The 13,562-nt window shown below is 40.2% G+C and overlaps 1 protein-coding gene across 1 annotated transcript in view; it reads left to right on the forward strand.

Annotated features, from left to right (window-relative positions):
* LOC100367445 (methylcrotonoyl-CoA carboxylase subunit alpha, mitochondrial-like) overlaps positions 1-13,562 on the forward strand; it is a 44,600-nt gene that overhangs the window by 25,083 nt on the left and 5,955 nt on the right. Inside the window, exons 12-16 of the mRNA XM_085498453.1 lie at positions 715-824; positions 2,496-2,709; positions 5,909-6,045; positions 9,312-9,449; positions 11,005-11,178. Of these exons, the coding sequence (XP_085354579.1) occupies positions 715-824; positions 2,496-2,709; positions 5,909-6,045; positions 9,312-9,449; positions 11,005-11,178 (773 nt within the window). The remainder of the gene's footprint in view (positions 1-714; positions 825-2,495; positions 2,710-5,908; positions 6,046-9,311; positions 9,450-11,004; positions 11,179-13,562) is intronic.

Here is a 13,562-nt window from a genome sequence, read left to right on the forward strand (position 1 = left end):
GAATAATGTTCTGTGGTGACATATTGGCTAATACTGTTCTGTGGTGACATATTGGCTAACATTGTCAGTGGTGACATATTAGCTAATACTGGTCTGTAGTGACATATTGGCTAATACTGGTCAGTGAGGACATATTGGCTAATACTGGTCAGTGAGGACATATTGGTTAATGGTGGTCTGTGGTGACATATTGGCTAACATTGTCAGTGGTGACATATTAGCTAATACTGGTCTGTAGTGACATATTGGCTAATACTGGTCAGTGAGGACATATTGGCTAATACTGGTCAGTGAGGACATATTGGCTAATGGTGGTCTGTGGTGACATATTGGCTAACATTGTCAGTGGTGACATATTAGCTAATACTGGTCTGTAGTGACATATTGGCTAATACTTGTCTGTGAGGATATATTGGCTAATACTGGTTTGTGAGGATATATTGGCTAATACTGGTTTGTGAGGATATATTGGCTAATACTTGTCTGTGAGGATATATTGGCTAATACTTGTCTGTGAGGATATATTGGCTAATACTTGTCTGTGAGGATATATTGGCTAATACTGTCTGTGGTGACATATTGGCTAATACTGGTCTGATATTTGCTTGAATAACAGCACACATTAACCAGAATCTATATTTTTTCATCGTAGGCAACAAAATGTCATGCCAACACTATTGATAAAATAAATATCTAATTTATCTTTTGAAAAAGGTGACGAAGTGAGTGTTTTTTATGATCCAATGATATCTAAGTTAGTTGTCTGGTCTAATAATAGAACAACGGCGTTAAACAAACTGACCAAGTCATTACAAAACTACCAGGTGAGTATGAAACATTCAAGAACAATGTTAAATACTGTTGTATCAAAGTCTTCCACCCAAGTATTGACTGACAGCTCATATATCCAGTGTAGACAGATAGCTAATATATCCAGTGTAGACAGACAGCTCATATTACCAGTGTAGACAGACAGCTCATATTACCAGTGTAGACAGACAGCTCATATATCCAGTGTAGACAGATAGCTAATATATCCAGTGTAGACAGATAGCTTATATATCCAGTGTAGACAGACAGCTCATATATCCAGTTTAGACAGACAGCTCATATATCCAGTTTAGACAGACAGCTCATATGTCCAGTGTAGACAGACAGCTCATATGTCCAGTGTAGACAGACAGCTCATATGTCCAGTGTAGACAGACAGCTCATATGTCCAGTGTAGACAGACAGCTCATATGTCCAGTGTAGACAGACAGCTCATATGTCCAGTGTAGACAGACAGCTCATATGTCCAGTGTAGACAGACAGCTCATATGTCCAGTGTAGACAGACAGCTCATATGTCCAGTGTAGACAGACAGCTCATATGTCCAGTGTAGACAGACAGCTCATATGTCCAGTGTAGACAGACAGCTCATATGTCCAGTGTAGACAGACAGCTCATATGTCCAGTGTAGACAGACAGCTCATATGTCCAGTGTAGACAGACAGCTCATATGTCCAGTGTAGACAGACAGCTCATATGTCCAGTGTAGACAGACAGCTCATATGTCCAGTGTAGACAGACAGCTCATATGTCCAGTGTAGACAGACAGCTCATATGTCCAGTGTAGACAGACAGCTCATATGTCCAGTGTAGACAGACAGCTCATATGTCCAGTGTAGACAGACAGCTCATATGTCCAGTGTAGACAGACAGCTCATATGTCCAGTGTAGACAGACAGCTCATATGTCCAGTGTAGACAGACAGCTCATATGTCCAGTGTAGACAGACAGCTCATATGTCCAGCGTAGACAGACAGCTCATATGTCCAGCGTAGACAGACAGCTCATATGTCCAGCGTAGACAGACAGCTCATATGTCCAGCGTAGACAGACAGCTCATATGTCCAGCGTAGACAGACAGCTCATATGTCCAGCGTAGACAGACAGCTCATATGTCCAGCGTAGACAGACAGCTCATATGTCCAGCGTAGACAGACAGCTCATATGTCCAGCGTAGACAGACAGCTCATATGTCCAGCGTAGACAGACAGCTCATATGTCCAGCGTAGACAGACAGCTCATATGTCCAGCGTAGACAGACAGCTCATATGTCCAGCGTAGACAGACAGCTCATATGTCCAGCGTAGACAGACAGCTCATATGTCCAGCGTAGACAGACAGCTCATATGTCCAGCGTAGACAGACAGCTCATATGTCCAGCGTAGACAGACAGCTCATATGTCCAGCGTAGACAGACAGCTCATATGGCCAGCGTAGACAGACAGCTCATATGGCCAGCGTAGACAGACAGCTCATATGGCCAGCGTAGACAGACAGCTCATATGGCCAGCGTAGACAGACAGCTCATATGGCCAGCGTAGACAGACAGCTCATATGGCCAGCATAGACAGACAGCTCATATATACAATGTAGATTTACCATATCTGCTACACTGTGAAATGTATCTAAAAACTCATCATCTGTTTTCATTATTTTCTACTTAGATTGTAGGTCTCAAGACAAACATGGAGTTTTTGCAAAATGTTGCGTCGCATTCTGAATTTCATGCCGGTAATGTACACACAGGGTTCATTGATCAACATTATTCAGATTTATTACCTGAAGTTCAAGAATTGTCTTCCAAAGTACTTTGCCAGGCTGCCCTTGTAATGGTCTTGGTTGAAAATTCAAGAAGATGCACAATTCCAAATTCTACTGGTAGGTTTCAGGAAGATTACTGACAAGTGGTTTAATAATTAAAGTTAATAGATACTTCTTAACGTGGATAAGTCTCATGACAAATAAATCTTGGCTCATACATAGAAAACTTCTGTTTGTGAAATGTCTTCTCTGTTTGTATATAAATCTGTTCCCAAAGCCACGTGTCTGATTTCAATTAATTTTGCATATGGATGAAGTATATTGTTAATTACCTATTTACATTTGTTTTTGGCATCTGTTCAATTCACTACGTTCAATTACCCACCATAGACTCCGGACTGTAGGCATTAATCAGCGATTCTGCCAATGACGGAGTGATAGAATCTAGGTCAGGGGAAGCCCCATGACCCCAAGATTCTTTTCCCTTACGTCACGAACCACGTGACCGAGACCATATGGCGGTGCCATTACGGCTGGGTATTCACTCTTCTTTTTCTCCGCATCGACGGGGATGAAGTTTAGCGGCTCTGCCTGGATCACCTGCTTTTTCCTGTCCACATTTCTAGTTCAGGTTTTTGCTGCTGCCTCCGAATCCGACATTGTAGCTGGTAGGATAAGTTTTCCCCTTTGTGTGTATCATTTTTCACAACAAAGAAATAAAACCTTGCGTCGTAGCTTAATCACTTGTTGATTTCGTTGCGTCACCTTTTCCAACTGTAATTCGCTTCCCTCATGCATGTCGTCTTCATTTTATGCTTGATCAATGTATTTAGAAATGGATAGATGTAATGACAGCACCAGAGGCTCACTGCCGTTTTTTGTCTTCTTGTTTTTCGAGACGACTGTGCAGTGGTTATATTCAGAATTTACCAGCATAAAACGTGCATCCGAAATGCTTTTTGCCGTGGCTGCGCGCGGGGTTTTTCACTGGAGTTCTGAGGCCTGAGATATTTTTTCAGAGACATCCAAATCGCTGAGACTGACTGCGTCGCTCGTTTCTTCACAGCAAGGTCGCGCGTACATTAAACAAATCGGGAAGAGTAGCAGTGCGCCCCAGGGAGGAAGGGACCAGGTGGTGGCTCCGGCAGCGGGGGAAGCATGTTTGACGCTTACCTCTCCGACCGGGGGGGCGAAATGTGTTCAGCGAGTGGCCAGGTCACAACTTAGTGACTACCGCAGTCCTTGGGGAAACTCACCTCATGAGAGAAGAGAGCACCCACACCTCGCAACTGCTGAACCCATGGCCACATATCCCTGTCGTACACAGATTGCACCGGTGTAGTCAGTTTGGAGGCAGCAGGTTACCGATCTTTGGACTTTTCCAGGTGGTGACATTCTGTTACGGGATACCGCTGAAAACTCAATCTCCCCCATCAATGTTTTCAATGTTGTAACAGTCTGGCAGATGCCTTTTCAGGGCGGCTCTGTCTCCAGAACACAGAGTGGCTGATACCCCAGTGAGTAGCCTCCAGGCTGTTTCGGCTGTGGGACGGTCCAAAGATAGACCGGTTTGCCGCACCCCAGAACGCCAAGCTCCCGACTTACATAACACTCCAGGAGCCTGGGCCAGGGTCGCTTTGCTAACCCCGTGGACCCATTTAGTTGTGTACGCCTTTCCTCTCTTCCTGCTAGTTCACCAGACACCGGAGAAAACTTTGACAGGTGGAACCCTGCATATTGTCATTGGGCGCACCCAATTGGCCAACCAAGGCCTAGTTTGCACTGCTGTTGGAAATGCTAGTCGAAACATCAGTAGTGCTTCTGGACTTACCGGACATGCTGTCCAAACCAGACTGCGCACTACCAACAAGCCCAGCGGGTATCTCTTCCATGCATAGAGGCTATCAGTAGACCTGCACATATGAAAGATTTATCTGAGCGGGCTGCCAAGGTCCTGGCCAGGGTGAACAGGGATTCCACCAACGCGGCCTACATTTCTAGGTTGTGAGCATACACTGATTGGTGTAGCAGAAGAGAGATTGATCCATACCATCCCTTTATTGGCCAAGTAGCTGACTCTTTCGTCCATCTGTTTGATGAAGTGGGTTTGTTCTATGCAACAGTTGTTGGCTACAGGTCGGCCTTGTCCCCCACCATTGAGAATGTTTTGGGAACAAAACTAGCTGATTGTCCTACCATTAGGAAACTATTTACTGCTTTCCAGAGGCTGAGACCTCGTACAAGGGAACCACCCAACTGTGATTTGTCAGTTGTATTGTCCGCTCTAAGCAGACCGCCCTTTGAGCCTCTCCGATTAGCACCACTCAAATTTTTGACGGTTCTAGCACAGATTTGCTACCAAAACCATACTAAGGATTCAGGACAGGGTGCCAGGCACATTTCTTTGTGTTATGGCCCAGGCAGGCAGGATAGGCCGGCCTCCCCAACTCCCATAACCAGGTGGTTTACTGCGACTGTATTAGAGGTCTATAATACTTTAACTTCCTCGACACAGAGCTTGCAGATACACCAAGTATGAGCGCATGAGGTCTGTGCAATTGCTAGTGTCAGGCGCCCCCCTCAAGCACACACTGAGGGCAGGCTTCTGGAGAACGCAGAACGTCTTTATCAACTATTACCTAAGAGACACCCAATCCCTTGAGGAGGGTCTCTTTAGGTTGGGTCTCATCGTAGTGGGTCAGACTTGGATTGCTGACCCAGCCCGAACGACCACAAGAGTCCCTGCACATAGGCGATAAGTCAGTCTCTGCATAAGTCTGACTCTACCTACAGTTCAAAATAGTCATTTTGACTGACCGGAGTCTATGGTGGGTAATTGAACGTAGTGAATTTAGGCAGAGGGTTGTCCGAACCTGCCTATTCACATAGTTCATACCCAACAGACTCCGGGTCCCCCCAACCACCCCACTCTTTCCGTAGCATTGGTCTAAGTCCTTGATGCGAAGAGAAAGAAACCAGAGTGAAAACCCAGCCGTAATGGCGCCACCATATGGTCTCGGTCACGTCGTTCGTGACGTAAGGGAAACAAATCTTGGAGTCATAGAGCTTCCCCTGACCTAGATTCTATCTCTCCGTCATTGGCAGAATCGCTGATTAATGCCTACAGTTCAAAAAAGTCATTTTGACTGACCGGAGTCTATGGTGGATATGAACTGTGTGAATAGGCCGGTTTGGAGAACCCTCTGTCTAAATTTTATTCTTGTTCTTGCTGACAAGTTGTATTTCACTTTAATTTGACCCATTGAGAGATATACCATGGAAACGGTCATAATAATTCCTAATGTTTTTCTTACAGATCAATATTCGCCTTTTGCTACTGGTAGTGGAAGAAGGTTGAATGAAACTTACAGTAGAGAAGTAAGATTACTGGATGGTAGTAACAATGTTAATGTGACAATCACTTATAATAGTGGTAATGCTTTCACTATTAAGGTAAACACAGTAACAAAAATAATATTAAAGCTGCAAGCAGCGTCACAAAAGCCCAAGCTATCAGACAAAATCCGTCATTAAAGTGGTCACTGAATTGCCATTAAGGTACTTTGAATGATTTGTACAATGAGGTTGACGGGTTCCTTCTATTTACTTGGTTTGGTTATCGAGATATAGTTTTTAGAATATATAAGGAGCCATGAGGTTACAATGTCATATATGGTATTCTTTTATATTAGTCTTTTGTTTGATTACTTCATTATGGCACTGGTTGCATGTCTCGTTCTGCAACAGTGTTTCAGATATGACAGTTATGCATATTAATGAGTTCACATGACCATATATGGTCATCTGTTATTTTAGTGTGAGCTCTTAATAATGTAGGTTTCATCTTCCTAATTGCATCAGTGTTTGAGATATAAAGGTTATGCATATTAATGAGGAGAGAAACCCCCACCCCACGGGCGTCCAGTCACATGACCTAGCCATGTGCCGTTCAGGTGCAATAATGTATCTCAGGAGCAATCTGATTAAAATCTGATGTAGTGTACGGGCTTTAATTATTTTGGCTATAAACTTATTTTAAAATCATTTTTTATTATATTTGTTATTAATGCCTTTTTATTTTATTATTTTACTTTGATTTTGATTTTGTGATTTTTTTTAATTCCGCCCTACCTACATCTGATCCGACGCCTATGTAAGTCCTGTTCAAATCTCGCGTAAGTAACAGCCAATCATAGCCCCCCTTTTATACAAGTTGTTTCAGGTTACTTTTCAGTGTATACGGGCAATCTTTCTGCACATTATATTTTGCCCACTTGAATAAACCATTAATAAAAAATTGCTAGTATATTTTTATTTACAAAAAAAATTCCACAGCATTTTACATTTTTTGTCATTACATTGAATATTTTTTTCACTTCCAACAAATGTGTACACTTCCAGATACATCTTCGCCAGCCAAGGTTCGTTCATTCAGTCGTCGCTCCAATTTTACATCAAACACTGAGCATAATTATCTAGAATAGAAGCAAAAAATAAGTAAATCGTATGATTAGAACACTGTAAACAGCTATAGTAAACAATGCAAACTGATTTTAAATTGTGTAACGGTCACCGGCCCACGGCATCGACGCAAAAAATTGGAGCAAACAAATATTCCGTGATCAATTGCGATGTGTTCCAAATAAAAAATATTTTATTCCAGTCCAAATCAGCTCAATTACTTTAATAAAGAGTTATTGTATACCGGTAATGTACAAAATGTTGATACAATTTGATGAATATTTACAGCTACGGCTTCAATACCATAGACGATTTTGGCCCGATTGTCAACAAAACATCACCCGTCTCCAGGGCAAGCGACTGGAAAAATAACCAGTTGAAACAAAATCGTCACTCCCAGAATAACTATGCAAAATAACGATCTAAACTCGAACCATTCGAGACACAATATTAACATAAAAATGACTTTCGTTGCATTTGACAATGATAAACTTACCGAAAAGCCGTGTTATTCTCGGTCGCTGACGCCGGTGTAATCCGCCATTTTATTTGACCTGATATAGAAGGAGGTCTGTGATTCGTTGACTAAAATCGTCGATAGTGGGTCTCGTTGAAATCTCGTTACATAGGCATCGGGTCAGATGTATGTAGGGCGGAATTAAAAAAAACACGAAATCAAAGTCAAAGTAAAATAATAATAAAATAAAAAGGCATTAATAACAAAAGTAATAAAAAATAAAATTAAAATAAGTTTATAACCAAAATAATTAAAGCCCGTACACTACATCAGATTTTCATCAGATTGTCTCAGGAGTAGCAAGCACATACAAATTTTCAATACATGTAATTGCCCATTTCCTGTTTTCACAAAATCCAAGATGGTGGCCAAACCACGTGAACATTCAAAATTTCATTATTTTTTTCATATGAAGCTATTACCACCCATGTCATGTACATATTTATTTAGTTGATCTGTGGATGCACCTTTGAGAAACAAATGCTCAAACTTTTGGTCAATTTTGCCCATAATCCAAGATGGCGGCCAAACCATGTGACTAATCTGAAATCTTTTTCAGGTTTCTCAAAGAGTTTGATATAGAGATGCCATACAGCAATATTGAACGTAATCCCTCAGGTGTGGCATGAGTAAAAAAACTACTTCCTGTTTAGAAGAAACCCAAAATGGCGGCCAAACCATGTGACCAATCATAACAATTTTTTCATTCATAAATGTGCTTCATATATAGAAGCTAAGTACTAAATATGAGAGCATTTTACTTGGCGGTTCTGAAGAAGAAGATTTTTAAGTGTTTTTTGCTGTTTTTAGGAAAAACAAAATGACGGGAAAAGTCACGTGACCGCTAAAGTTTTTATTGCTGATATCTATTACACATGAGTTGTACTATATACAAATCTAGACGCCTAGACCCTCAGAAAGTGGTCAAACTGCCACTTCCGGTTTTATTTCAATCCAATATGGCTGCCAAACCAATTGACCAATCAAAATTCTGAAAGCATGTTGCACCAGTTCACATTAGGAACTATCAGTATAGAGCACTATCAGACCATTCCGTTCAGTGGTTTTCTCAAACAGCTTAACGAAAAAAGTTACAGAAGAAAGAAAGAAAGAAGAAAGAAAAAAACGAACGATAAGAATAAGGGCTTCGGCCCCTAATAAATATTAAGCACTAAATTGCATGTGAAACTTCAGCGAAAATTGCCAAAATAAATTCCAAGTGGAAATAAAGTAGTAGAAGACTTCATGAATACATAAATGCCATGGTTTATCTGTCATATTTTATTTGAGCAGTATCAATACAACAAGTGCTTACACATGTGTTGTAATAAGAGTAAATACCATAATTAATATTATCAGCATAACTAAAGTACAAGGAAGAAGCCTGCTTATAATTCTTGAGAAAGTCAGCCATAAATCACATGACATCGTCCATCGGTTTGTTATGTACAATCACAGAGCTTTAGTTCAATGGTAACATTAAACAGCATTCTTTTATGTGTTTCAGCATTATTTTGAAAAATTTCATAAAACAATTCTATAAAACACAGTGTTATATTTGGTAACAAAGTTATTACACAACAATCCTTCTGATTTACTCTCAGCCTTGGCATTTCATGTTTGCTTGTCAACTCGTCAAAACACCAAGATATAATATACTAGGGGATTTTGTGTGATAATCCTATAACACTATGTGATGTTTGACCTTATTCCTAACAATGAACACAATGTTTCTTTTCAGATACGAGATGAAACATTTTGTGCTGAAGGAAATATTGAGTATGATAATAAAGCCTATAAGTTAAATAGCATTATTGATGGTGTTAAGTGCCTTGGATCCGCTGTATTTCATGAAAATACACTACACTATTATACATTTGTAAGTCTCTGTTTTTCCTAAGATACATTGTTATAAATATTTTTATGCTTAAAAAGTGTGAATATTGTTGACATTTTCAGTCTTCAATCAGATGCAGTCTGAAAATGGACCAATTCTATTAATTTTTTGCATGTGCCTGGTATTTTATTTGGGATAAAAGTAATTTGATCAAAGATGGCAGACTGGTAGTCATTTTTTTTTGGGGGGGGGGGGGGGATGTGGTGTCTTGGAGATGCTTTGTCATGTCCATGACAATTTGTTTTATAATCAGATCAAAGGTGGTCAACTGGCTTTTTGGTCATATCTTAGACACATTTGGACCATTTTAATTTTTATTTGGCACTTAACAAATACATGTTGGAATACATGTCCATGATGATTTGTTTGGTGATCGGATTTGAAATGGCCGCAGCCAGCCATTTTGTTTTTGGCCATACTATGATACCCATGTACAGTCTCATATTTTTGTCACATACATCATAGTACACAACTGTGTTTATTTGTAGAAACATTTTTCAAATGTTGTATTAAATGTTGATAAATAATACAAAAAAAAATTAATAATGTAAAAAAAATTGAGAATAACATGAGTGAGTCTTGTTGCAAATGAATTCATGAAAGGCCAGATTTACTCTTGATATGCATGTTGGGTTGTACAACAGATTATGACTATGGGCATGTGACAAAAATACATTGTATGTTAGTCACATGGTACGCGTTTAACTTGTGCTTTGTTCTCATTAAATTTCCTGCCATGTAAACTCATCATTCAGTAACACCATAACAAATAAGCTGCACACTCTTACGATACTGGAGACATGCACTTTACTTTAGTTTGGATACAAAAATTGCTTAAATATGAAAAATAGCAAGTAGAAATAAAAAGTTCGTTACCATATATTAGACTGTAAATTTAGATGTCATTTTATGATTTAATAAATCTGATTTTTGTTGACTCTCAAATATTAATCATACACTACAAATTCATTCAGAAACAATTTACCTGGTCTTATATCCAGTGATTTGCATAATTATCTAATTTGATTGCATATATTATGCATGTAGCAATACATGTTCATTACAATTCAATTTGTGATCAGACATTTTGTTTTAACAAATGCTGATTTAGAGTCTTATCTCTGACATGCCTCATATGCCACATATATGCATGTGCATTTCTTTTACAATCCAATTCTGCCATTGTGAAATTGTTAAGTAGTTCTTAAACAAAATTATTGGTGAGTTGTTATCTGGAAATGAAGACTTATACTATTTTAATAATCTAAAATTAAATACTCTTCTGAGATATAGATTTCACCTTGCAATAAAAAATACCCTGACCTTGAGTCAGCCGTTATAATCCAGAAAGGCTTGCATATACAGTGTGATGGATTTACTTGTATACATCTGCTAACCGCATAAATATGAATTCAAAAGTTAACAACACGTTGAATTTATTGCAAATGCCATATTGATAATATACATTTTTTATAATGATATGCTATTTGGTATGTTTATTTTCAATAATATACATAATTTTTTTGCAATTCTGCAGGACAGTTCATATGAAATATCTCTACCAAAACCAGAGTTTTTATCAGTGGGTGCAAGTGTTATAGGCGAAGCTGTTACACCTATGCCTTCAGAAGTTGTCAAAGTTAATGTTACAGATGGTGAAAGTGTTGTCAAAGGACAAATCCTGGTTGTTGTTATAGCAATGAAAATGGAAGTAAGTGTCTTAAATCTTATTGACATTCTTTAGAATTCATATTCTGATTTTTAGATCTATGTGTCTGTATTGTATATCTATCTGTCTCTATCTGCATGTCTGTCTGTCTCTATCTGCATGTCTGTCTGTCTGTCTCTATCTGCATGTCTGTCTGTCTCTATCTGCATGTCTGTTCGTCTCTATCTGCTTGCCTGTCTGTCTCTATCTGCTTGCCTGTCTGTCTCTATCTGCATGTCTGTCTCTCTCTATCTGCATGTCTGTCTGTCTCTCTCTATCTGCATGTCTCTCTGTCTCTCTCTATCTGCATGTCTCTCTGTCTCTATCTGCATGTCTGTCTGTCTCTATCTGCATGTCTGTCTGTCGCTATCTGCATGTCTGTCTTTCTCTATCTGCATGTCTCTCTGTCTCTATCTGCATGTCTCTCTGTCTCTATCTGCATGTCTCTCTGTCTCTATCTGCATGTCTGTCTGTCTCTATCTGCATGTCTCTCTGTCTCTATCTGCATGTCTGTCTGTCTCTATCTGCATGTCTGTCTTTCTCTATCTGCATGTCTGTCTTTCTCTATCTGCATGTCTGTTCGTCTCTATCTGCTTGCCTGTCTGTCTCTATCTGCTTGCCTGTCTGTCTCTATCTGCATGTCTGTCTCTCTCTATCTGCATGTCTGTCTATCTCTATCTGCATGTCTCTCTGTCTCTATCTGCATGTCTGTCTGTCTCTATCTGCATGTCTGTCTGTCTCTATCTGCATGTCTGTCTGTCTCTATCTGCATGTCTCTCTGTCTCTATCTGCATGTCTGTCTGTCTCTATCTGCATGTCTGTCTGTCTCTATCTGCATGTCTGTCTTTCTCTATCTGCATGTCTGTCTGTCTCTATCTGCATGTCTGTCTGTCTCTATCTGCATGTCTGTCTGTCTCTATCTGCATGTCTGTCTGTCTCTATCTGCATGTCTGTCTGTCTCTATCAGCATGTCTCTGTCTCTATCTGCATGTCTGTCTGTCTCTATCTGCATGTCTGTCTTTCTCTATCTGCATGTCTGTCTGTCTCTGCATGTCTGTCTGTCTCTATCTATCAGCATGTCTGTCTGTCTCTATCTGCATGTCTGTCTGTGTGTCTCTATCTGCATGTCTGTCTGTGTGTCTCTATCTGCATGTCTGTCTGTCTGTCTGTCTCTATCTGCATGTCTGTCTGTCTCTATCTGCATGTCTGTCTGTCTCTATCTGCATGTCTGTCTGTCTCTATCAGCATGTCTGTCTGTCTCTATCAGCATGTCTGTCTGTCTCTATCAGCATGTCTGTCTGTCTCTATCTGCATGTCTGTCTGTCTCTATCAGCATGTCTGTCTGTCTCTATCAGCATGTCTGTCTGTCTCTATCTGCATGTCTCTCTGTCTCTATCTGCATGTCTGTCTGTCTCTATCTGCATGTCTGTCTGTCTCTATCTGCATGTCTGGCTGTCTCTATCTGCATGTCTGTCTGTCTCTATCTGCATGTCTGTCTGTCTCTATCTGCATGTCTGGCTTTCTCTATCTGCATGTCTGGCTTTCTCTATCTGCATGTCTGTCTGTCTCTATCAGCATGTCTGTCTGTCTCTATCAGCATGTCTGTCTGTCTCTATCAGCATGTCTGTCTGTCTCTATCAGCATGTCTGTCTGTCTCTATCAGCATGTCTGTCTGTCTCTATCAGCATGTTTGTCTTTCTCTATCTGCATGTATGTCTTTCTCTATCAGCATGTCTGTCTGTCTCTATCAGCATGTCTGTCTGTCTCTATCAACATGTCTGTCTGTCTCTATCAGCATGTCTGTCTGGCTCTATCAACATGTCTGTCTGTCTCTATCAACATGTCTGTCTGTCTGTTTCTATCTGCATGTCTGTCTCTCTATCTGCATGTCTGTCTTTCTCTATCAGCATGTCTGTCTGTCTCTATCAGCATGTCTGTCTGTCTCTATCAGCATGTCTGTCTGTCTCTATCAGCATGTCTGTCTGTCTCTATCAGCATGTCTGTCTGTCTCTATCAGCATGTCTGTCTGTCTCTATCAGCATGTCTGTCTTTCTCTATCAGCATGTCTGTCTGTCTCTATCAGCATGTCTGTCTCTATCAGCATGTTTGTCTTTCTCTATCAGCATGTCTGTCTTTCTCTATCTGCATGTCTGTCTTTCTCTATCTGCATGTCTGTCTGTCTTTCTCTATCAGCATGTCTGTCTGTCTTTCTCTATCAGCATGTCTGTCTGTCTCTATCAGCATGTCTGTCTGTCTCTATCAGCATGTCTGTCTGTCTCTATCAGCATGTCTGTCTGTCTCTATCAGCATGTTTGTCTGTCTCTATCAGCATGTCTGTCTGTCTCTATCAGCATGTCTGTCTGTCTCTATCAGCATGTCTGTCTGTC

This window comes from Saccoglossus kowalevskii, chromosome 1 (genome assembly GCF_978046115.1).
Source record: "Saccoglossus kowalevskii chromosome 1, keSacKowa6.1, whole genome shotgun sequence".
In the NCBI taxonomy this organism is placed as follows: domain Eukaryota; kingdom Metazoa; phylum Hemichordata; class Enteropneusta; family Harrimaniidae; genus Saccoglossus; species Saccoglossus kowalevskii.